This window comes from Hemiscyllium ocellatum, chromosome 5 (assembly GCF_020745735.1).
Source record: "Hemiscyllium ocellatum isolate sHemOce1 chromosome 5, sHemOce1.pat.X.cur, whole genome shotgun sequence".
Classification (NCBI taxonomy): domain Eukaryota; kingdom Metazoa; phylum Chordata; class Chondrichthyes; order Orectolobiformes; family Hemiscylliidae; genus Hemiscyllium; species Hemiscyllium ocellatum.
This window is the reverse complement of record NC_083405.1, coordinates 97,871,924-97,897,553: the sequence shown is the minus strand read 5'-3', so window position 1 is coordinate 97,897,553 and position 25,630 is coordinate 97,871,924. Positions and strand designations below refer to the sequence as shown.

The 25,630-nt window shown below is 42.8% G+C and overlaps 1 protein-coding gene across 1 annotated transcript in view; it reads right to left on the bottom strand.

Moving 5' to 3' along the window:
* The window catches only part of myo3a (myosin IIIA), a 180,296-nt gene that overhangs the window by 37,357 nt on the left and 117,309 nt on the right, over nucleotides 1–25,630 (bottom strand). The window contains exons 18-22 of the mRNA XM_060825714.1: nucleotides 15,686–15,891; nucleotides 11,091–11,202; nucleotides 5,775–5,937; nucleotides 1,593–1,673; nucleotides 93–225 (exon numbers count right to left, since the gene is read on the bottom strand). Of these exons, the coding sequence (XP_060681697.1) occupies nucleotides 93–225; nucleotides 1,593–1,673; nucleotides 5,775–5,937; nucleotides 11,091–11,202; nucleotides 15,686–15,891 (695 nt within the window). The remainder of the gene's footprint in view (nucleotides 1–92; nucleotides 226–1,592; nucleotides 1,674–5,774; nucleotides 5,938–11,090; nucleotides 11,203–15,685; nucleotides 15,892–25,630) is intronic.

Below are 25,630 nucleotides of genomic sequence, written 5' to 3'. Positions count from 1 at the left end.
CCAACATCAGCCAGGAGGGATCAAAAATAGTTTTACAGTATTGCACAAAATCAAAGTCCCTTCCCCTTACTGTTCTGGTTTTACTTTCTAACAGGACTTGCATTTTCATGTTGATATCCCTTCTCTCCACATAGCCTCTGTAGTGAGCCTGGATTTTTATTGCAGCACTTCTCTTTTCCTCCATCATCTCTTTGTATTCTTTTCTGCACAGGTATCCTCTTGTCGCTAAGATGAACAAATTGTAAATATTCATTTTATCATTACATAATGCAAAAATGAGGCACATCTTTCTTGATTTTCATTTTAAGCGATTTGAAACATTTATTTATTTTTGCAATGAACTCTAATTCACTGAGTCTGCAGAATGTGAGGACAGTTCAGGTTCAAGAACATCCTTAATTTTAGCTGCTATGCTACTGGGATGCTGGAAGGTATTCCTCAGAATATTCCATTGACTTGTTTCCCCATTGTTCAGTGTCCCTTTTGTACTGGAGAGCTCAATGTCCCTTTGCACATTTGTGCCTACTGTCCTGCAACTCCCTTCATCTCAATTGGTTGAATTTCATGGTCCCCTGAAGGAAAGATGGTAGGCAGGCTGAGGCAAAACATTGGGCGGCAACGACAGCAGCATCATGCCCTCGTCATATCCATAGGTATTTTACCCAAGTGAAGGAAGTGTCAAGTAGATTGTTCATAAAAAAGCATTCATGGCCACTTAAGAGCATCCCTATATGGTTATGGATTTTATTCCCCTGCAATATGAGAGTTCCTTGTCAGATAACCAGTCCACCTAGTAAAGGCTAGTGGTCAGTTGATTGTATCAGTGAGACTGTCTCTTGCTTGGGCAACCTATGCCAATTGGACCCCTCCCCAACCCCAAGTTTTGCCACCCTCACTTATCTCCTTCCACTGTGTCCTATCCAATCTAGTCCCCTCAATGCCTGTCCTCAATGAGACCCCGGACCCACCTTGCTCTGGCTGCAGCACCTTCCCTTCAGTGGGCTTGGTTTAGAGCTTAAAATAGCCACTTGTTCCAGTGTGCTGTTAGAGAGAAAAGCTGCCACATATCTGATAGGCCAGCCCATCTCCAAAGCAGAAGTTCCTCTGAGAAGGGGTACCGGTTACTCCTCAGACTAAAGACCCAATTCTTTTTAAAATGCATTCACAAGATGTGAGTATTTACTGTAGATATATCAGTTTTAGGATGGCATTCTGGTACTGTGATCAGCACCATTGCCTCAAAACACCAAGGATCCAGGTTTAATTCCGCTCTGGGTGACTGCTTGTATGGAGTTTGCATGTCTTCCCCATGTCTGAGTGGGTTCTCTGGTTTCCTTCCACAATCCAAAGAAGTGCAGGTTAGATGGATTAGCCATGCTAAATTACCCTGTAGTGTGCAGGATGTGCAGATTAGATGGTTTAGCTGTGGGTTATGGGGATAGGATGAGTCTTGGAGGGATGCTCTTCAGAGGGTCAGTGCAGACTCAATGGGCCAAATGGCTTCTTTCCGCACAGTAGGGATTTTCTGATTCTAGATGATAACTGATCGTAAACACAGTGCACATGTCAATATGTTTTGTAAAAGTCCTTACCAGCCTGGAGTTTGATGGTGCTCTGCTCTATCTTCTGTTTTTCAATAGCAATGTCCATCCTCACTTTGTGCCCTCTGTAAGCTGTAAGAAAGGTAATATGTGGATATTTCTATTTTAGATGCATTTTTCTAATGCAACTATACCATGGTTGTAGTGATGGTGAAATGAAGTTGAATGCTACGTTTCACCATCATTACTTTGTAAAACTGACACCAACAGGCTTTGTTAAGTTTGGAAACCCACATTGCTGTCACAAGATTCATTGATGAAGTTCTCTTCTGTTAAAAATATCTAGAAATTATTAAATTGAACAGTTTGGGTGGGGTGGGGTGAAGATTTCTAGTATTATCACCCTACGCTCACTGTAAGAACTCTTGAAAAAGATATGCCTTATTGAATGAAGTTTAACTTTATTTTAATGCTGCACAATGTCATAATTCCTGCTGAACAGTCTCTTCCTGAAAAACTGTTCTTATAGTTATGGAATTTCAAATTCTTTCATACCACAATAAAATATCAAGATTTAAAAAATTAATATAAAGTGTTTTTTAAATTCAAAAACTAATTTAAAACTTCATTTTCTATGTTAACTTACATATGTGTTTTAATCTTTAGTTTGCTTTCTGTAAGGTTACAGAATGTGAATGAGAAAACTTGCTTGCTAGTTCCTGGTTTGCTGTCTCTGAGAATTCGTCAATGTGATTGATTGCTCAGCTTACTTTAATGAAGACTGTTGCTGGACATCGAAGGTCATCTACACCTGATGCCAAAGTGAAATTGCCATCAAAGAAAGTGAAATTCTTGCCACTGTTTATGTGTCATTGGTCATTGTGGGTAGCTTTTTTCAAGGTCAGAGATGGCTGCCGGCATTTAAATGTGACAATAAAGTTCAAGCTCTTTATTTATCTGTTATCTCCACAGATGCAGATTGACCTTCTGTATCTTTATGAAGGGCTTTTGACTGAAACATCGATTCTCCTATTCCTCGGATGCTGCCTGACCTACTGTGCTTTTTCAGCACCATGGTCTCGACTCTAATCTCCAGCATCTGCAGTCCTCACTTTCGCTTGCTGTATCTTTATGGCATTTTTAGTCTATGCTTTAAACATGTCAAGTTTAACACTACAGAGTGAAAAGTCTTCTTGCTTGAGCCCATGAACAACATTTAGTTTCTGATTTTGAGAAACTGTGCTTACTGGATTCTAATAGATAATGTCACCCCTTTCCCATACTAACCAACAAATGATTTGATTTGATTTGATTTATAATCACATGTACACTTGTTTGCTTTATTTGTGAGCAGTACAGGCAGACCATGGTAAGCAAGGACATACAGATCATAAGGTGAAAAAAACTTAGACACAGTGAGGCATAAGGGTTACACTGCACAGGGCGTGTGCGAAGTAAGATCAACATTAACAAAATCAACATTAACAAGATCAGCATTATTTGAAGATAGAGAATGCATTCATCAGTCTAATAATGGCAGGGAAGAAGCTGTTCTTGAACCTGTTGGTTCGTGTGCTCAAGTTTCTGTGTCTTCTGCCTGATGGATACATTACAACTTTCAGGGTAGTCTTGTGGGCAGACAGGATTTATCAGAGTACAAATGTTGCATATCCTGTATTTAAAAAAATCTGTCTATATGTAGCACCTTTTTATAATCTCAGGATATCCCAAAGACTTTTACAGCCACTGAAGTACGTTTAAAGTGTTCTCTTTATTGTAGGAAATATGTGAACCAATTAATTACCAGGTTAATTTATGTGTTTATAGTGCTTGAGCAACAACTATTAGCATTGAGCAGGAGGCAATTAGTACTCTCATGTTTTTCTTTGTAGCAGTACTCTAGGATCTTTTATAATGAACTCATCAAGGTGTCTTCAGCAGCACCTTCCAACCTCATGACCTCTATTTTCGGGAGGGACAACAATACAGATACATAGGAACAACACCAGCTGCAAGTTTCATTTAAAGTTACACAATATCCTGACTTGAAGCTTGCTACTACTCCTTTACCATCACTATCTCAAAATTTTGGAATGCCCTTTCTACCAGCATACTATGGACTGCAGCAGTTCAAGAAGGCAGAACACTACTAACTTCTCAAGAGCCAATTAGAGATGGATGATAAATGCTGGTCTAGGTGAAATAACTCCACAGAGGCTGATATCTCATCACCAACTCACTTGTTATTTACACATGGATAGTACTTGATACTGGTCCAGCTTCCTCAGAGCCAGCAGAGTGAATAGGACCTGTGACACTCCTATTTATATCTGTCAGCCAGGGCTTCCTGTTTGGATCAGGTAAACAGCTCCAATCAGGAAACTCATATTCTATGATGTCCACCTGGCTGACTTGTTACAAGCACTACACTAGAAATCAACACCCAAGTCATGTGAACAAATGTATAAAAACAAATCAAATGTGTAGATAGGTCCTCAGTTTAAGTTTTCATTGAACATTGCTACCTCTGACAAAGCAATGCTCCCTCAGTAATGCACTAGAGCGTCAGCATGGGTTATTCTGTTGTCTCAGCAGTTAAGGCTCAAATTCACAGCCTGCTGTCTGCAAAGGGAAAAGGTAACCAACTGACACACAGCTCACAACTAATAGTGTATTTGTGCAGCTATAATACATAGGAAACTTTAATTTCACCAACTTGGATTGTATTCACTGCAGTTTAAAATAAATATACAGGTACCAGTTTCTTTTTTATCCTGTTGTTATTGATCTGAAGTAGAGAATTCTACTTTATTAAGGGTAATGTACTCAATGAACAGATAAAATATGCAGCGAGCTGTTGGAATTTGGAAAGATTTAAGTAAATTCAGAAACAATTTGTCAAAGACAGAATTAAATTGCAATTATTACTAAACTTGGAGACAGAATGCAAAGGAAGATAAAAATCTAATAACAGACAAGACCATAACAAGAGTAACATGTTTTATATAAACTTAATAAAGAGAACCAGAGCTGGCAAGAAACAAAACTTTCACTGACAAAAATCTAATTGGAATTTGATATTTGTGTTGTTTTAAATATTGTAATGTCATGATACATTTGTTTAATATAACAAAAACTTGTCTGTAAAGCCATAGAGTACATATTGCACTGTTAGCGTACAGCTAGTCCGAGGTAAGATAAGCCAAGTGAACAATAGCACATTCATTCTGTACTCTATTAATGTGACCTTGTTTTGGATGTTTATTTTTCATAGCTTTTCTGAATTTTTCTTTAGGTCATCATTTTACAGTCTTCATTTGAATCAGATCCCAGCATAGTGCATTGATGTGGTAACATGACCATCAATACCTTCTTTATTTCTTTCAATTTCTTCCACTTTTCTAGGTCCTGACTGTAAGCAATTCAAGGGGAAGTACTTCTCTATGGTGCAAAGTAGCCATTAACACATTGTTTATGTGCATTATTCTTATCAGAATACTCCTCTATGGATGTTATTGTACAACATGGGGACAACCTTCGTGTAAATTCAGGACGGCACTATTTAATTGCTAGTAGTGTATCTGCAAGTAGTTTTTGATATATTAGAGGAAGATTAACATAGAATGATACAGAGATCTTATAGTTTTAATCATTTAATATATGGAACTATGTGGTAAAGAATAGGCTAAAAAGTTACAATGAGTAAAGGTACAATTCAGGGGTTAAAATTGAAGCAAAGGATAAAGCTTATGTTGACACTTTGGTATGAGTAAGGGACTATGTAAATCTGCCTATGAATGAGTCTTTTCCTCCCATTAGGTGTTTAATTATACATGACTATTCAAACTGAATGTTACAAATTTGAAAACCTTATAAAAACATCAAGTGCTGAGAAACTCAGCAGGTCTGGCAACAACATGTCAAGAATGAAATAAAGTTAACATTTTGAGTCTGAAATGACTCTTCTTGGGCACCCCTCACAACATGAGTTCCAAAGAAAAGTCATTGGACTTGACACATTAACACTGTTTCCTCCTTCCCAGATGCAGCTAGACCTGCTGTATTTCTCCAGTACTTTTTGCTCTTATTTCAGGTCTCCAGGATCTGCAGTACTTTTGCTTTTATTTCTCTTTTTCTATTGTTTAGACTCTTTTAAAGTTGTTGCTATATCTGATCACTTGAACTAAGCTAGGTTGATGAATGACAGTAGCAAATTCAAAGATGGAAGTTTACCTGACTGAATGGCAACAGCACTCTGTTGTCTCTTCTCTTGTATTCTTCTGTACCTTTTAGCTCCAAGCCAGGCCTTCACATAGGCCTGTACGAGCACGATTCGATCTGTGATATCTTTCTTCATGAGATTGAGCTGTTCCACGTGGTAATACTTAAGGAATACCTGACAATAGAGAACAGCAAAGTGACTAAAATGTGAAATATCATCAGGAATGAAGGAAGATTTAATTAAATATACTCAATTTTGTGAAAGCTGTGAAATGCTGACGGTTTATATAAATTAAAATTGACATCAGCTACAGTATTCAAAACCTTTCAAACTGTTCCATTAAATTTGATTCCCTTTTATGTCCTCTTGCATCGCAAAGTGTTTTTGATTGTAGGTATAGTAAAATTATTTCTAAGACTTTAACAATGTCGAATGTAGTTGGTAATTGTAGTGACTTGATTATGGAATAATTTTGTTACCTAAAAATGATCTGGTGGAATTGCCGTGAATCCAGCAATTAAACACTAACCTCAACAAATTTCAAATTTGTCACCTTGGTGTTAACAGGTGTGACAGGTAGTTTGTCTGTAATATTAAAATTAAATCAATGAAATAAAAATCAGGGAAATTAAATAACATATACTGGGGATCAAACAGCCTGCTGAAATGGATTATCTGAACTTTATCCTTTAATATTTGTTGCATAATCATGAAACAACTAAAATGATTTCTCATAAACTTGCCCATGAATTATGGAGAAATATACTTTGCAAAGACATGCTCATGAATGATTAATATCAGCCAAAAAATTTGCAGGTCCTGGACTTGACCACAACACCTCTTCCATGAAAATGTAGCACAGATATCAGTGATCAAACTTTATTATAGTTGTCAGTCTATTGTTCTCCCATGCCCTTGTTTCTACCCTTTGCTGGTCAGATGTGAACATTTTTGTACAACCCTGTCTTAACTTCAGCCACATTATGCAGGTACAGTGAGAACTACTGGTGTCTATTCTTAGCACCAAGACAAAACTGACGTTTGCCAAAAGCATCCATAGTTTCCTTCCTCCACTGTTATATTGGAACCACTCTGAATCACTCACTCAGTCAACAAAGGATTACAACATCAAACTTGCATTATTAAAAGCTTTCACTTTTCTGTGCTTAATATCAGAAATCTACCAAATGTCTTATGTATGTGTGTATGAAACTTATTACATTAGTCATTGTTTTTAAATTTAGTTTTTTAAAAGAGATAATTTGCCCTGCGTGGCACTTTTGATCTTTATGTGTTTTCACATTACAAAGACTGGCAGAACATTTTTTGGAAACTTTGAAATAAAAAGTCACTAAATTTGGTTTTAAGTTGTTCATAAGGTTTTGTGAAAATGTGGATACATTTTCAACACGTTTACAATTTTTTCAGAGACTTACGAAAGAAATGTCTGGGTCTAGAAATTCAAATTAATGTGACTGGAACACAGGTTTGCACTCCAACTCCAGTAACATGATAGTAATATCTGGACAAAATGGTTTCACACTCCTATCATCTTCTTCATGCTGCCTGATGCCTCTTTGCTCAAGGTAGGGCTGAGAAACATTGTTCAAAGACAATGTGATGCAGCCAAGTATATTCCTGTATGGTGGCAAAGTGAACCGAAGGGCAGAGAGATGGCTGCAAGATGATGGATGGTACTGGAGGCATTAATGGCTGAGGTGGATAGGAACAGAATGAGGCTATGATTTTTCAGAAGGTCCAAGAGACCCAAAAAGACAGATCTCAGGAGGGAGTGGCAGCAGATAATCTGGGATGTTGACCATGGGAATCTAGAACAGAGGACCTGGTATCTCTGCCACAAAAGTCTAATAATCTCATATTCAATAGCAGTGAATGCATCTTTACAAACATCACCTTACGAACTGATTATCATTGTTTAGTGTACTAGAGTCACATCACTCACCCATCTGCACTCACTGACAGTTAGGATGCACATTAGGAGCAGCTCACCCTCACATACTGACCATTGGTACCAGGAGAAAGTGAGGACTAATGGTACCAGCCTCACATTCATCTTGTGCCCCCCTCTATATCTGAGAACCAGGATGCCTGTATCTCCTGAGCCCAAAGGGCAGATGACTGCCCACATCATGGTACTGGCTGCAAAGTAACCTGCGGCATCTGGAGTCACAGAGAGCATCGAGGAAGTGGGAATGTTGAAGCTTTAATTCCCCTGGTCCACTCTGAACTCACTCTCACTCACAACTTGGTATAATGACCAAGTACCTTATTGTGTAGTTTCTGTTTCTCAACCCTTCCAACTCACAAACTTGCCCTCTCTGATTTCCTGATTTCAAATACTCAACAATTGCACCTGCTCAGCTACTTCCTACAAGGATGAAGAGAGAGAAGAAAAGCATGCAACACTGTTGAAGAAGGCCACTCACTTGATCAAACATTTACACTGACCAGCTTAAATCAAATGGTTAGTGTAGAATCGGGATCAGCACATGGTGACTCACCAAGGATCACTGGACTATGGGTGGGACAAGGGTAAGGATGGCTCAGTTATAAACAGCACAGAAGACCAGATTGCAGATATTATTAAAATTCTGTTCAAACAGACAAATATGAACTGAAATGGATCATGCAGCCCCTCAAGCCCAATCTGCCATTCAACAAATTCATGACGGATTGGTTTGTGTTTAGAATTCCAAGTTCCCGTTCACTCCCAGCATCACTTGATTCTACTGCTGAACAAGATTTCATCCAACTTTTTCTTGAAAATATTTATTGACCATTGCTCCACTGTCTTTTGATGCAGAGAGTTCCAAAGTCACACAATGACCTGAGAGTTAAAAAAAACCTCCTCTTCTCTATTCTGAAGGAAACCCCTCATTTTAAAGCGGTAACCATGGTTATGAACTGACCCAGAAGAAGAAACATCTTTTTCACATCACCCTTGTCAAGACTATCTCATATACTTCAATCAAGTCATCCTTCATTTTTACAAACTCTAGTGGAAATAAGTCCAATCTGTCCAACCTGCTCATTCCAGGTACCAATCTCAATTGCCTTCAACGCATTTCTATCCTTCTGCAATCAAGGAAATCAGAAGTGCTTTTTGCTAATAAGTTCACACTTTTCCAAAGCGTGAGCAAATCCCGTCCCTAAGAATCTTCCTGCAGCTTCCTTAGGTCTTCTTCAAAACATACATTTTTATCTATCATAGTGTCATCCAACAATTTAGCTACCATGCCTTTACGCCCCTAAACTAAGTCAATCACATCAATTGTAAAAGGTTGAGGCCCTAGCACAGATCCCTTCAGTAGTACACCTGTCATATTTAGCCAACCAGACAAAGACTCCATTTCATACACTGTTTGCTGTCGGCAAGCCAGACAACCAATCTTCTATCCATGTTAATATATTACCCATGGGCTTTTATTTCTCACAATACCTTGATGTGGCATCTTATCAAATGCCTTTTACAAATCCGAATACAATAGGTTTCTCTTTTATTCATTGCACATATTATTCTTTCAAAGAACTCTAATAAATTGGGTAAACATAACATTCCTTTGATGAAATCATGCTGAGTCTTACCAATTACCTTCAGTTTTTTGAAGTGTATAACTATAATTTATTTACTGGTTGATTTGAACAACTTTCCCATGACAGACATCAAGCTAACTGGGTTTTGTTTTCTGCCTCTCTCCCTTCCTGAGTAGAGGAGTTATGTTGGTAACTTTCCAGTTCAATGCAATATTTCCTGAACTTGGAAAATTAACACCAAAGCATCTACTTTCTCATCAACCTCTTTTAAGATCTCATGATGAGGTCCATCTTGACCACAGACTTGTCACTGCACAGCTAGATCAGTTTGCTTGGTGCCACTTCCCTCCTGATTGTACTTTCATTAAGCTCCTCTCATCCTTTTAACTCCTGTATTATTGCTATTATTGGAAGGCTTGTAACCTCTATAGTGAAGACAGAAGTAAAATATTTGGTCACTTCACCTGCAATTTCATCATTATAACAGGCATCCAATATGTTTTTGTCCCACACTGTGGTTACTGCTAAGGGTCTGTAATACAATGCTCACTCAGTATTTCCCAGAAATGTAAACTGAATGTATGAATTCAACATAAGGAATATGAGTGGGCTGTATGTCAGTCAATCCTATAAATTCATGCCTGATCTTCTGCCTCAACTCCACTTTCCTGCCTGCCTTTCCCAAATCCTTTGTTTCCCTGAGACATTGAAAGTCTGTTCACCTCAGTCTTAGATGTGGTCAATGATGGAGCCTCCATAGGCATGACGAGGAGAAAATTCCATTGATTCGCCAAACTGTGAGTTAAAAGATTACTCTTCTTCTCTGTCCTGACCGATTAGTCTTTATCCTGACTCTGCGCTACCAGAGTAGATTCCTCAGCATGGGGAAATACTTCTCAGTCTATTTTAGATTAGATTACTTTAGATTAGATTAGATTACTTACAGTGTGGAAACAGGCCCTTCAGCCCAACAAGTCCACACCGACCCGCCGAAGCGCAACCCACCCATACCCCTACATTTACCCCTTACCTAACACTACGGGCAATTTAGCATGGCCAATTCACCTGACCCGCACATCTTTGGACTGTGATAACCTTGGTCTCTACCTTGTCAAAGCCCTTCAGAACCTTGCATGATTGAATGAGATTAGCTCTCATTCTTCTGAATGCCATAATGTATAGACATAGCTCCAGGGACTGCAGTCACCCAGCCTCTCATCATAGGACAACTCTCTCAGACTGGGAACCAAGCAATTTCAAGGTGTATGGTGGCAGAACGATTTTAAACATTGGAAATGGAAAGTTGGCACAATGAGCATGAACCTGTTGGTTTGCTATAAATGCGCAACTGGCTTGCAAATGCTCTTTAGAAAAAATGTACAAACCTTTAGCCAGTCTGACATACAGGTGAATTCTATCACACGCCAACATATTTGATCATTAACTGTTCTTTGCAAAAACCTGACAAACGATTTAATTTATAAAAACCTACGACTTGGTTAACAAAAAACATCCACTGCCATCTTCACAAGCCAACCTGAAATAGGCATTAAATGCTCACACCAGCTACGTACTGAGAATGAAAACAAATGGCTGGAGTGAAGATTAGATTCATTACCTTTGTACTCAAGTTGCAGTGGTGCTACCAATGAGCTGAGATTAACATCAAGTAAGCAAAGCAATACCAAATGAGAAGCTACGTCATTTTTCTCAAATAAATTTCATGGCAGCCACAAGAGCAGGCAGGTTAAAAGAAAAACAAATAACTCTACCTTGGTCTTCCCCAGAACCCAGTTTTCAAGCTTAACTTTTTCCAAGATGGCAGCACACGTATCAGGATTCACTGGTGGTTCTTCAGTCGACTTAAATGCAAGAATGGAGTACCTGCAAAAAATTAGGATAAACAATGCTACCAAACACATTTGTAGAACATCATATTGGAGTTAAGCACTAATTTCACCAAATCATATAGTTCCTCTTCAGTAATTTGTGTGTATGAAAATTAATAAAAGGAATAGTGTACGGAGCAGGCAGGATCTGTAAGTGTCCCTGCAACTGGAAGATTGGTTGGTCCTGCACACTATCTGTCATATCCAGTCACCACAGCATCATTACGTGTTCTTGGATTAGGGACATACCCTTGCCGATCCTAATTGCTGCCCCTCAGTGACGTCATAAGGTTATCATAAACAAGTGACACTGAGCTGTATTGCTCCACTGCTTGTTTGGCTTCTGTTTGGATTTCCTGAGGGCCTTGACAAGGTGCCACATGGGAGGCTGCTAAATAAGGTAAGAGCCTATGGTGTTGGGGGCAATGTACTGGCATGAATGAGGATTGGCTGAGTGGCACAAGGCAGATAGTAGGGATAAAGGGGTCTTTTTCAGAATGACAGACATAGTGGAGTTCCATAATGGTCAGTGTTGAGACCACAAGTGTTCATGTTATCTATTTACGATCTGGAAGAAAGAATTAAAGAGATTGTTGCTAGGTTTGAAGATGGCACAAAGACAGGTGGAGGGACAGGTAGTTTGGAGGAAGTGGCAGACTTCAGAAGGACATGGATAGGCTAGGAGAGTGGACAAAGAAGTGACAGATGGAATACAATATGGGAAAATGTGTGGTTACGCACTTTGGTGGGAAGAGTAGAAACAAAGACTATTTTCTAACTGGGGAAAGAATTCAGAAGTCTGAAGCACAAGGGACGGAGAATTGCAAGTTCTGGATTTTGTTAAGGTTTACATGAAGGTTCAGTTGGGAGTTAGGAAGACAGTGGGTGTGGAAAAGATGGTTCCAATAGTAGGAGAGACGAGGACCCGAGGGTACAGAGTCAGAGTGAAGGGACAACCCTTTAGAACATAGAATATAGAACATTACAGCGTAGTACAGGCCCTTCGACCTTCGATGTTGTGCCGACCTGTCATACCAATCTGAAGCCCATCTAACCTACACTATTCCATGTAAGTCCATATGCTTGTCCAATGACGACTTAAATGTACTTAAAGTTGGCGAATCTACTACTGTTGCAGGCAAAGCATTTCATACCCTTACTACTCTCTGAGTAAAGAAACTACCTCTGACATCTGTCCTATATCTATCACCCCTCAATTTAAAGCTATGCCCCCTCGTGCTCACCATCACCATACTTGGAAAAAGGCTCTCCCTGTCTACCCTATCTAACCCTCTGATTATCTTATATGTCTCTATTAAGTCACCTCTCAACCTTCTTCTCTCCAACAAAAACAGCCTCAAGTCCCTCAGCTTTTCCTCGTAAGACATTCCTTCCATACCAGGCAACATTCTAGTAAATTTCCTATGCACCCTTTCCAAAGCTTCCACATCCTTCTTATAATGCGGTGACCAGAACTGTACAGAATACTCCAAATGTAGTCACACCAGAGTTTTGTACAACTGCAGCATAATCTCCTGGTTCTGGAACTCAATCGTTCTGTGAATAAAAGCTAAAACACTGCATGCTTTCTTAACAACCCTTTCAACCTGGATAGCAACTTTCAAGGATCTGTGTACATGGACACCGAGATCTCTCTGCTCATCTACACTACCAAGAATCTTACCATTAGCAGTACTTTGCATTCCGGTTACTCTGACCAAAGTGAATCACTTCACACTTGTCCACATTAAACTCCATTTGCCACCTCTCAGCCCAGCGCTGCAGCTTATCTACGTCTCTCTGTAACTTACTACATCCTTCGTCACTATCCACAACTCCACCGAACTTAGTGTCATCTGCAAATTTACTAACCCACCCTTCTACACCCTCATCCAGGTCATTTATAAAAATGACGAACAGCAGTGGATCTAACACTGACCCTTGCTGTACACCACTAGTAACTGGACTCCAGGATGAACATTTCCCATCAACCACCACCCTGTCTTCTTTCAGCAAGCCAATTACTTATCCAAACTGCTATGTCTCCCACAATCCCATTCCTCTGCATTTTGTACAAAGGCCTACTGTGGGGAACCTTATCGAACGCCTTGCTGAAATCCATATACACCACATCAATCAGTTTACTCTCATCTATCTATTTGGTCACCTTCTCAAAGAACTCAATAAGATTTGTGAGGTACGACCTACCCTTCACAAAACCGTGCTGACTATCCCTAATCAAATTATTCTTTTCTAGATGATTATAAATCCTATCTCTTATAACCTTTTCCAACACTTTACCAACAACTGAAGTAAGGCTCACTGGTCTATAATTACCAGGGTTGTCTCTCGTCTCCTTCTTGAACAGGGGAACCACATTTGCTATCCTCCAGTCTTCTGGCACTATTCCTGTAGACAATGATGGTTTAAAGATCAATGCCAAAGGCTCGGCAATCTCCTCCCTGGCTTCCCAGAGGATTCTAGGATAAATCCCATCCGGTCCAGGGAACTTATCTATTTTCACACTCTGCAGGATTTCTAATACCTCTTCCTTGTGAACCTCAACCTCACCTAGTCTAGTAGCCTGTATACTGAGATGATGAGGAATTCCTTCAGCCAAATGGTGGTGAATCTGTGGAACATATTGCTGCACAAGCCTGTGGAAGCCAAGTCATTGAGTGTATTTAAGACAGAAATAGACAGGTTCTTGATTAGTAAGGGGATCAAGAGTTATGGGGAAAAGGCAGGAGAATAGAGTTGACAAAAATATCAGCCATGATCAAATAGTGAAGCAAACTTGATGGGCTGAATGGCCTAATTTTTCTCCTAGGTCTTACAGCCTTAAATGTTTCCCCAACCTATGATTTGTCATGTAGCATGTCTGACATCCATAAGAAATTTTCTCCAATGAAATTTGGAGCAATTCAAAGACATTATTACTATAAACCCTGTCTGTCTATCACTATCCTTATCCATCTCCTGGGTCTTTTAATGAGGCTAAACCAAACTGTTCACCACTATGATCCAGAGCCCAACCATAAATATGCACCATCACTAGGACTGCCAACATTCACCCCATCCATGCCTTTGTTATCTCTAGCCTCAGATGAGCTGTACTGTTGGTTTCATTTATCTCTCATTTGCTCCCCTTGCTAATGTTCTCAAACTCTAGTGTGTGAGGGTTAGTGGTGAGAATCATTCTATGTTGGTCAAATAGACTAGGGATTACCTCCAGAAATCCTCTCCACTTGGTAGACTTCTTAGATATTAGTTCACAGGATGTGGGTGTTATTGACGAGGACAGGACTTATTTCTAATTCCTAATTTCCCTTGAGACGGTGGTGGTGAGCTGCCTCCATAAAGCGTGACAGTCTATGGGGCACAAATGAGCAGGAGGTGACGGTACACCCACAGTGCTGTCAGGAATGGATTTTATGAGTTTGATCCAGTAACAGTGAAGAAATGGAAGTTTACCTGGTAAGGGCCGCTGAGGTACTCCCTTTGCAAGAGTCGGCCACCTCTCAGGAATAGCAGGAAATACACTGTGCCTTGCTTTTCTTTGGGAACCATTGGTGGTTTCTTGTTTGATGGTTAGAATTCTAGCTGAGGTCCACTCTGAAAACATGATGGCCTTCATGATGGAAATTAGGGACTATGGTGAAACTGAAGCAACCCTCAGCTGAATGTTGTCCACTTACAGAGTCATAGGGTTATACAACATGGAAACAGACTCCTCGGGCCAACTCGACCATGCTGACCAGGTTTCCTACACTTAATTAATCCCATTTACCTGCATTTGGCCCATATCCCTCTAAATCTTTCCTATCTATAGATCTATCCAAATGTCTTCTAAATAGTGTAATTGTACTCGCCTCTATCACGCCCTCTGGCAGCTTGTTCCATATACGCGCCCCCTCTGTGTGAAAAAAGTTGGCCAGTAAGTCCCTTTTAAATCATTCCCTCTCACCTTAAACCTATGCCCTCCAGTTGTGGACTCCCCTACGCTAGGAAAAAGACTTTGGATATTCACCTTATCTACGCCCCTCATAATTTTATAAACCTCTATTAGGTCACTACTTCAGCCTCCTATAGTCAAGGGAAAAAGTCCCTGCCTATCCAAGCTCTCTTTATAACTCAAACCTTCCAGTCTCAGTAACATCCATGTCAATATATTTTGCATCCTTTCCAATTTAATAACATTCTTCTTAGAGCAATGCCACCAGAATTGTACACAGTACTCCAAATGTGTTCATACCCATGTCTTGTACAGCCGTAACATTTTCTGGGAGAGATCAGGTAAACCAACTGAAAGCCAAGGGACCCTCAGGGTTTTGGGAAAAGTGATTCCAGATAATAAATTAAACTTTGCAAAGAATAAAACACAGATAAACACCACACCTCTGCTAGCATAACAGTCTCCTTCCTGGTATTGCAAATGTTCATCCTAAGTTAAAAACAAATTAATCAAGTTTGTTCACCTTTCAATGAAATTGGCAAAGAGAATGCGGTGTGAATATCCTTGTCTTCGGATTCGGGCTGTCTCCAAAATTCCCGTGTAACGAAGTTGGACCAAGACCTTCTCTTGATCAAATTTCTTAGCGTGGCGGTCATTGTTTGGTTTAATGCAACGAACAAAATGAGGGAGACCACCCACCATTTTGGACAGCAGATCCATGAGAGAAAACTGAAATTAGACAATCGTCAGTCACAACAAGGGGTTTATAAAAGTGGTGGGGTTACTTTGAAGTTTCATGAGAGATTTTATTGAGATTCTGGATTTTTAAATTCCATTGTGGGACATGTTTGATTCAAATAGGAGGGCAGATAGGACCTCATTTTACTACTTCATCTGAAATATAGTTCTGAGGGAGCTTTGTCACATGTATTAACATTATTACATCATGCTTGATTGTTTGCACAGGTCCTGGAGTGAGTGTTTAACCCATCATCTAGTTCACAGAGTTACAAATAGAGTCATAGAGTCACAGAGATGTACAGCATGGAAACAGACCCCACTTAGAACAGTTGATCTTCCGTAATTACACCTGCACCACTCCCCACCTCTTCCTCCGTTACATTGATGACTGCATTGGCACCACCTCATGCTCCCACAAGGAGGTTGAGCAATTCATCAACTTCACCAACACATTCCACCCTGACCTTAAATTTACCTGGACCATCTCTGACACCTCCCTCCCCTTCCTGGGCCTCTCCATCTCCATTAATGATGACTGACATGACGCTGACATTTTTTAAAACCCACCGACTCCCACAGCTCCCTGGATTACACCTCTTCCCACCCTATCTCTTGCAAAAATGCCATCCCGTATTCCCAATTCCTCCGCCACCGCCGTATCTGCACCCAGGAGGACCAGTTCCACCACAGAACACATCAGATGGCCTCCTTCAAATAGAGACCGCAATTTCCCTTCCCACTTGGTTAAAGATGCCCTCCAACACATCTCGCCCACATCCTGTACCTCCACCCTCAGACCTCACCACTCCAACCGTAACAAGGACAGAACGCCCCTGGTGCTCACCATCCACCCTACAAACCTTCGCATAAACCAAATCATCCGCCGATATTTCCGCCACCACCAGGGATATATTTCCCTCCCCACCCCTTTCTGCCTTCCGCAAAGACCATTCCCTCCGTGACTACCTGGTCAGGTCCATGCCCCTCTACAAACCACCTTCCCATCCTGGCACTTTCCCTGCCACCGCAGGAAATGTAAAACCTGTGCCCACATCTCCTCCCTCACCTCTATCCAAGGCCCTAAAGGAGCCTTCCACATCCATCAAAGTTTTACCTGCACATCCACTAATATCATTATTGTATCCGTTGCTCCCGATGCGGTCTCCTCTACATTGGGGAGACTGGGCGCCTCCTAGCAGAGCGTTTAGGGAACATCTCCGGGATACCCGCACCAATCAACCACACTGCCCGTGGCCCAACATTTCAACTCCCCCTCCCACTCTGCCAAGGACATGGTGGTCCTGGGCCTCCTTCACCACCACTCCCTCACCACCAGACGCCTGGAGGAAGAACGTCTCATCTTCTGCCTCAGAACACTTCAACTCTAGGGCATCAATGTGGACTTCAACAGTTTCCTCATTTCCCCTTCCCTCACCTCACCCTAGTTCCAAACTTCCAGCTCAGCACTGTCCCCATGACTTGTCCGGACTTGTCCTACCTGCCTATCTGCTTTTCCACCTATCCACTCCACCCTCTCCTCCCTGACTTATCACATTCATCCCCTCCCCCACTCACCCATTGCACTCTATGCTACTTTCTCCCCACCCCCACCCTCCTCTAGCTTATCTCTCCATACTTCAGGCTCACTGCCTTTATTCCTGATGAAGGGCTTTTGCCCAAAACGTCGATTTCACTGCACTTTGGATGCTGCCTGAACTGCTGTGCTTTTCCAGCACCACTGATCCAGAATCTGGTTTCCAGCATCTGCAGTCATTGTTTTTACCTTCCGTCCAAACCGTCCATGCCGCCAGATATCCCAACCCAATCTAGTCCCACCTGCCAGCACCTGGCCCTTATCCCTCTAAACCTTTCCTATTCATATACCCATCCAATTGCCTCTTAAATGTTGCAATTGTACCAGCCTCCATCACATCCTCTGGTAGCTCATTCCATTACACGTACCATCCTCTGATAAAGTTGCCCCTTAGGTCTCTTTTATATCTTTCCCCTCTCACCCTAAACCTATGCCCTCTAGTTCAGGACTCCCTGACTCCAGGGAAAAGACTTTATCTATTTATCCTATCCATGCCCCTCATAATTTTGTAAACCACTATAAAGTCACCCCTCAGCCTCCGACGCTCCAGGGAAAACAACCCCAGCCTGTTCAGACTCTTCCTGTAGCTCAGATCCTCCAATCCTGGCAACATCCTTGCAAATCTTTTCTGAACCCTTTCAAGTTTCACAACATCTTTCTGATAGGAAGGAGACCAGAATTTCACGCAATACACCAACAGTGGCCTAACCAATGTCCTGTATAGCTACAACATGACCTCCCAACTCCTGTACTCAATACTCTGACTAATAAAGGAAAGCATACCAAACGCCTTCTTCACTATCCTATCTACGTGCAACTCCACTTTCAAGAAGCAATGAATCTGCACTCCAAGATCGCTTTGTTCAGCAACACTCCCTAGGACCTTACCATTAAGTGTATGCGTCCTGCTCTGATTTGCTTTCCCGAAATACAGCACCTCACATTTATCTGAATTAAACTCCATCTACCACTTCTCAGCCCATTGGCCCATCAGGTCCAGATCCTGTTGTAATCGGAGGTCACCCTCTTCACTGTCCACTACACCTCCAATTTTGGTGTCATCTGCAAACTTACTAACTGTACCTCTTATACTCATCTTATAGTATAGAAGGTGACCACTTATAAAATCATAAGGTTGGATTTTAACAGTCCCTTGGAGATGGTTTATTATGTGAGAGTGCTGGGAAGATGGTTCTGAAAGGCAGCAGGTTGTGTCCAATGCCTCCTTACTGCAATGTCACCTTACCATCGAGTTTTAGAGTCATAGAGATGTACAGCATGGAAACAGACCCTTCACTCCAACCTGTCCATGCTGCCCAGATATCCCAACCCAATCTAGTCCCACCTGTCATCACCTGGCCCATATCCCTCCAAACCCTTCATACTCATATACCCATCTAAATGCCTCTTAAATGTTGTAATTGTACCAGCCTCCACCACTTCCTCTGGCAGCTCATTCCCGTACCACCCTCTGTGTGAAAAAGTTGCCTGTGGGTCTCTTTTTGTATCTTTCCCCTCTCACTCTAAACCTATGCCCTCTAGTTCTGGACTCCCCAACCCCATCAAATCCGAAGCCCAATTCATCCACATATGTGATCAATTAAGGGCTTATTCCCACCTCTTCTACCATTAAAACAGCAGTACAGAAGCAGCTCCAGCTGGAGGGGTTGCTCCTGTATGGGAAATATTTTGGCTTACAAGGGGCCTCCAGGTACAATTGCACTATCTCACTCCACTCTCCCCTCACCCCCTTCCATCTGTGAGCACTGCTTGCCCTCAGTAGCTCCAGCAACCTCAAAAAGCGTGACACCATCGAGGACAATGCAACCCTCTGGACATCACATTCACAAACATCCACTCCCACCACCACCTATGCTCAGTTGCAGAGGTGTGCACCATCTACAAGATGCACTACAGACATTCACTGAGGTGCTTTAGACAGCACCTCCCAAACCCACAACCACTCTCATCTAAAATGACAAAGGAAGCAGATATATGGGCACCACTTGCAAATTCCCCGACAAGCCACTCACCATCCTGGTGTGGAAATACATCACCGCTCCTTCAATGTCTCTGGGTCAAAATCATGGAATTCTCTTCCAAGTGGCATTGTGGGTCTAGCTACAGCAGGTGGACTGCAACAATTCAAGAATGAAGCTTATCACCACCTTCTCAAAGGCAACTAGTTAAAAAAAGGTCAGAAGCTCTACTGACTGAGCTACCTGAGCTAGAAAATTTTCTTGTTCACATTTAACAAATTCCTCTCCATGATGGCAGTCCCAGTCTATGTTTGGAAAGTTAAAATCCCCTCCCATAACCACCCTATTATTCCTACAGATGGCTGAGATCTCCTGATAAGTTTGTTTCTCAATTTCCCTCTGACTATTGGGGTGTCTGTAATACAATCCCAATCAGGTGATCATCACCTTCTTATTTCTCAGTTCCACCCAAATAACTTTCCTGGATGTATTCCCAGGAATATTCTCCCTTAGAACAGCTGTAATGCTATCCCTTTTCAAAAATGCCACTCCCCCTCCTCTCTTGCCTCCCTTTCTGTCCTTCCTGTAGCATTTGTATCCTGGAACATTAAGCTGCCAGTGCTGCCCATCCCTGTTCTATAATTGCTATGATATCCCAAGTTCATAACCATGCCTTGAGTTCATCTGCCTTCCCTGTTAGGCCCCTTGCAATGAAATACATGCAGTTTAATTTATTAGTCCTACCTTGTCCCTACCTGCCCTGAGTGTTTGACTCACTTCTGTTCTCAACTGTACCAATCTCAGATCGATCTCTTTCCCCACTATCTCTCCTCCCCCGCCCCCCCACCTTACTAGTTTAAATCCTCCCGAGCAGCTCGAGCAAATTTCCCTGCCAATATATTAGTCCCCTTCCAATTTAGGTGCAATCCGTCCTTCTTAAACAGGTCACGTCTACCCCAAAAGAGATTCCAATGATCCAAAAATGAGATTCCTTCTCCCATACATCAGCTCCTCAGCCATGCATTCATCTGCTCTATCCTCCTATTCCTGCCCTCACGAGCTCGTAGCACCAGGAGTAATCCAAATATTACTATTCTCGAGGACCTCCTTTTTAAATTTCTGCCTAACTCTTCGTAATCTCCCTTCGGAATCTCAACCTTTTCTCTTCCTATGTCAAATAGGAGGAAGTGAGGACTGCAAATGCTGGAGACCCGGGTTCAATTCCCGACTCAGGCGACTGACTGTGTGGAGTTTGCACATTCTCCCCGTGTCTGCGTGGGTTTCCTCCGGTTGCTCCGGTTTCCTCCCACAGTCCAAAGATGTGCAGGTCAGGTAACTTGGCCATGCTAAATTGCCCGTAGTGTTAGGTGAAGGGATAAATGTAGGGGTATGGGTGGGTTGCGCTTCGGCGGGTTGGTGTGGACTTGTTGGGCCGAAGGTCCTGTTTCCACACTGTAAGTAATCTAATCTAAAGAAATATGTGTTGCTGGAAAAATGCAGCAGGTCAGGCAGCATCCAAGGAGCAGGAGAATCGACGTTTCGGGCATAAGCCCTTCTTCAGGAATGAGGAAGGTGTGCCAAACAGGCTAAGGTAAAAGGTAGGGAGGAGGGACTTGGGGGAGGGGCGTTGGGAATGTGATAGTTGGAAGGAGGTTAAGGTGAGGGTGATAGGCCGGAGAGGAGGTGTGGAGGGAGAGGTCGGGAAGAAGATTGCAGGTCAAGAAGGCGGTGCTGAATCCGAGGGTTGGGACTGAGATAAGGTGGGGGGAGGGGAAATGAGGAAGCTGGAGAAATCTACATTCATCCCTTGTGGTTGGAGGGTTCCTAGGCGGAAGATGAGGTGCTCTTCCTCCAGGCGTCATGTTGCCAGGGTCTGGCAATGGAGGAGGCCATGGACCTAAATGTCCTTGGTGGAGTGGGAGGGGGAGTTGAAGTGTTGAGCCACGGGGCAGTTGTGTTGGTCCGGGTGTCCCAGAGGTGTTCTCTGAAACGTTCCGCAAGTAGGCGGCCTGTCTCCCCAATGTAGAGGAGGCAACATCAGGTGCAGCAGAGGCAGTAAATGATGTGTGTGAAGGTGTAGGTGAATTTGTGACGGATATGGAAGGATCCCTTGGGGCCTTGGAGGGAAGTGAGGGGGGAGGTATGGGTGCAAGTTTTGTATTTCTTGCGGTTGCAGGGGAAGGTGCCGGGAGTGGAGGTTGGGTTGGTGGGGGGTGTGAACCTGATGAGGGAGTCACGGAGGGAGTGGTCTTTTCGGAACGCTGATAGGGGAGGGGAAGGAAATATATCTCTGGTGGTGGGGTCTGTTTGGAGGTGGCGGAAATGATGGCGGATGATACGATGTATCTAGAGGTTGGTGGGGTGGTAGATGAGGACCAGTGGGGTTCTATCCTGGTGGCGATTGGAGGGGCGGGGTTCAAGGGTGGAGGAGCTGGAAGTGTAGGAGATGAGGTGGAGAGCATCGTCAAACACTTCTAAGGGGAAATTGCGGTCTTTGAAGAAGGAGTCCATCTGGGTTGTTCAGTATTGGAGTTGGTCTTTCTGTGAGCAGATGTGGCGGAGGCGAAGGAATTGGGAATATGGAATGGCGTTTTTACAGGAGGCAGGGTGGGACGAGGTGTAATCTAGGTAGCTGTGGGAGTCGATCGGTTTATAGTAAATATCCGTGTTGAGTCGGTCGCCCGAGATAGAAATGGAGAGGTCTAGGAAGGGGAGGGAGGAGTCTGATACAATCCAGGTAAATTTGAGGTCAGGGTGGAAGGCGTTAGTAAAGTGGATGAACTGTTCAACCTCTTCGTGGGAGCACGAGGTAGCGCCGATACAGTCATCGATGTAGCGGAGGAAAAGGTGTTGGGTGGTGCCAGTGTAGTTGCGGAAGATGGACTGTTCCACATATCCTAAGAAGAGGCAGGCATAGCTGGGGCCCATGCGGGTGCCCATGGCTACTCCTTTGGTTTGGAGGAAGTGGGAGGATTGGAAAGAGAAGTTGTTCAGGGTGAGGTCCAGTTCAGTCAGTCTAAGGAGGGTGTTAATGGAAGGGTACTGGTTGGTGCAGCGGGAAAGGAAGAAGCGGAGGGCTTTGAGGCCTTTGTGAAGGGGGATGGAGGTGTATAGGGACTGATGTCCATGGTGAAGATAAGGTGTTGGGGGCAATGGAAGCGAAAATCATGGAGGAGGTGGAGGGCGTGTGTGGTGTCCCGAACGTAGGTGGGGAGTTCTTGGACTAAGGGGGCAGGACCGTGTTGAGGTATGCAGAGATGAGTTCTGTGGGGCAGGAGTAGGCTGAGACAATGGGTCAGCCGGGGCAGTCAGGTTTGTGGATTTTGGGCAGGAGGTAGAAACGGGCGGTGCGGGGTTGTAGGACTATGAGGTTGGAGGCAGTGGATGGGAGATCCCCTGAGGTGATGAGGTTATGGATGGCCTGGGAGATGATGGTTTGGTGGTGGGAGGTGGTGTCATAATCAAGGGGGCAGTAGGAGGAGGTGTCTGTGAGCTGGCATTTAGCCTCAGCAATGTAAAGATCGGTGCTCCAAACTACCACCGCGCCTCCCTTGTCTGCCGGTTTGATAGTGAGTTTGGGGTTGGAGCGGAGGGAGTGGAAGGCTGCACATTGCGAGGTGAAAGATTGGAGTGGGTAAGAGGGGTGGACAGGTTGAGGCGGTTAATGTTGCGGCTGCAGTTCCTATGTCGTTGGTTCCAATGTGAACAATGACCTCTTGCTGGTCCCTCTCCCGCGTGAGAACATTCTGCACCCTCTCTGAGACATCTGATCCTGGCACCAGGGATGCAACACACCATTCTGATTTTTTGCTGCTGACCACAGAAATGTCTATCTGTACCTCGGACTAGAGAATCCCCTAACACAATTGACCTCTTGGAACCCGATGTACCCCTCATTGCATTAGAGCTGACCTCAATACGAGAAACATGGTTGTTCGTGCTATGTTCCCCTGAGGATCCATCACCCCTTACATTTTCGAAATCAGCATACTTGTTTGAAATGGGTACAGCATACAGAACACACCTGCACTAGCTGCATACCTCTCTTACCTTTCCTGTAGTTAACTGTATCTGAGACTTGTCCCCCTTCCTATAACTGCCATCCATCACATACTGTTGCTGTTGCAAATTCCTCATTGCTCCTAACTGTCTCTCCAACCGATCATTTGATCTTATAAGATTCGCAAGCAACAGCATTTATTGCAGATAAAATCCGCAGTAATCCTTAAACTCTCTTTAAACGCCCACATCTGACAAGAAGCACATATCATTCTACTAATAAGAGGGAAATTGAGAAACAAACTTGAAAGGAGATCTCAGCTATTTGTAAGAATAATACGGTGGTTATGGTAGGGGATTTTAACTTTCAGAACATAGACTGGGACTGCCATAGTGTTAAAGGTTTAGATGGAGAGGAATTTGTTAAGTGTGTACAAGACAATTTTCTGATTCAGTATGTGGATGTACTGACTAGAGAAGGTGCAAAACTTGACATACTCTTAGGAAATAAGACAGGGCAAGTGACTGAGGTGTCAGTGGGGGAGCACTTTGGGGCCAGCAACCATAATTCTATTAGATTTAAAATAGTGATGGAAAAGGATAGACCAGATCTAAAAGTTGAAGTTCTAAATTGGAGAAAGGTCCATTTTGACGGTATTAGGCAAGAACTTTCAAAAGATGACTGGGGGCAAATGTTCGCAGGTAAAGGGATGGCTGGAAAATGGGAAGCCTTCAGAAATGAGATAACGAGAATCCAGAGAAAGTACATTCCTGTTAGGGTGAAAGGGAAGGCTGGTAGGTATAGATGTTAGGCTGGATGACTAAAGAAATTGAGGGTTTGGTTAAGAAAAAGGAGGAAGCATATGTAAGGTATAGACAGGATAGATCGAGTGAATCCTTAGAAGAGTATAAAGGCAGTAGGAGTATACTTAAGAGGGAAATCAGGAGGGCAAAACGGGGACATGAGATAGCTTTGGCAAATAGAATTACAGAAAATACAAAGAGTTTTTATCAAATAGATTAAGGACAAAAGGGTAACGAGGGAGAGAATAGAGCCCCTAAAAGATCAGCAAGACAGCATTTGTGTGGAGCCGCAGAAAACTGGGGAGATACTAAATGAGTATTTTGCATCAGTATTTATTGTGGAAAAGGATGTGGAAGATATAGAATGTAGGGAAATAGATGGTGACGCCTTGCAAAATGTCCATATTACAGAGGTGGAAGAGCTGGATATCTTGAAACGCATAAAAGTGGATAAATCCCTAGGATCTGCTCAGGTGTACCCTGGAATTTTGTGGGAAGCTAGAGAAGTGATTGCTGGGCCTTTTGCTGAGATATTTGTATCATTGATAGTCACAGGTGAAGTGTCGTAAGACTGGAAGTTGGCTAAAGTGGTTCCACTGTTGAAGAAAGGTCGTAAGGACAAGCCAGGGAACTATAGACTGGTGAGCCTGACCTCAGTGGTGGGCAGGTTGTTGGAGGGAATTCTGAGGGACAGGATGTACATATATTTGGAAAGGCAAGGACTGATTAGGGATAATCAACATGGCTTTGTGCATGGGAAATCATGTCTCAAAACCTTGATTGAGTTTTTGAAGAAGTAACAAAGAGGAATGATGAGGGCAATGAGGGCAGAGCGGTAGATGTGATCTATACGGACTTCAGCAAGGCGTTTGACAAGGTTCCCAATGGGAGACTGGTTAGCAAGGTTAGATCTCACGAATACAGGGAGAACTAGCCACTTGGATACAGAACTGGCTCAAAGGTAGAAGACAGAGGATGGTGGTGGAGGGTTGTTTTTCAGACTGGAGGCCTGTGACCAGTGGAATGCCACAAGGATCGGTACTGCGTCCTCTACTTTTTGTCATTTACATAAATGATTTGGATGAAAGTATTAGAGGTACAGTTGGTAAATTTGCAGATGATACCAAAATTGGAGGTGTAGTGGACAGCGAAGAGGGTTACCTCAGATTACAACAGGATCTGGACCAGATGGGTCAATGAGCTGAGAAGTGGCAGATGGAGTTTAACTCAGATAAATGCGAGGTGCTACGTTTTGGGGAAGCAAATCTTAGCAGGACTTATACACTTAATGGTAAGGTCCTAGTGAGTGTTGCTGAACAAAGAGACCTTGGAGTGCAGATTCATAGCTCCT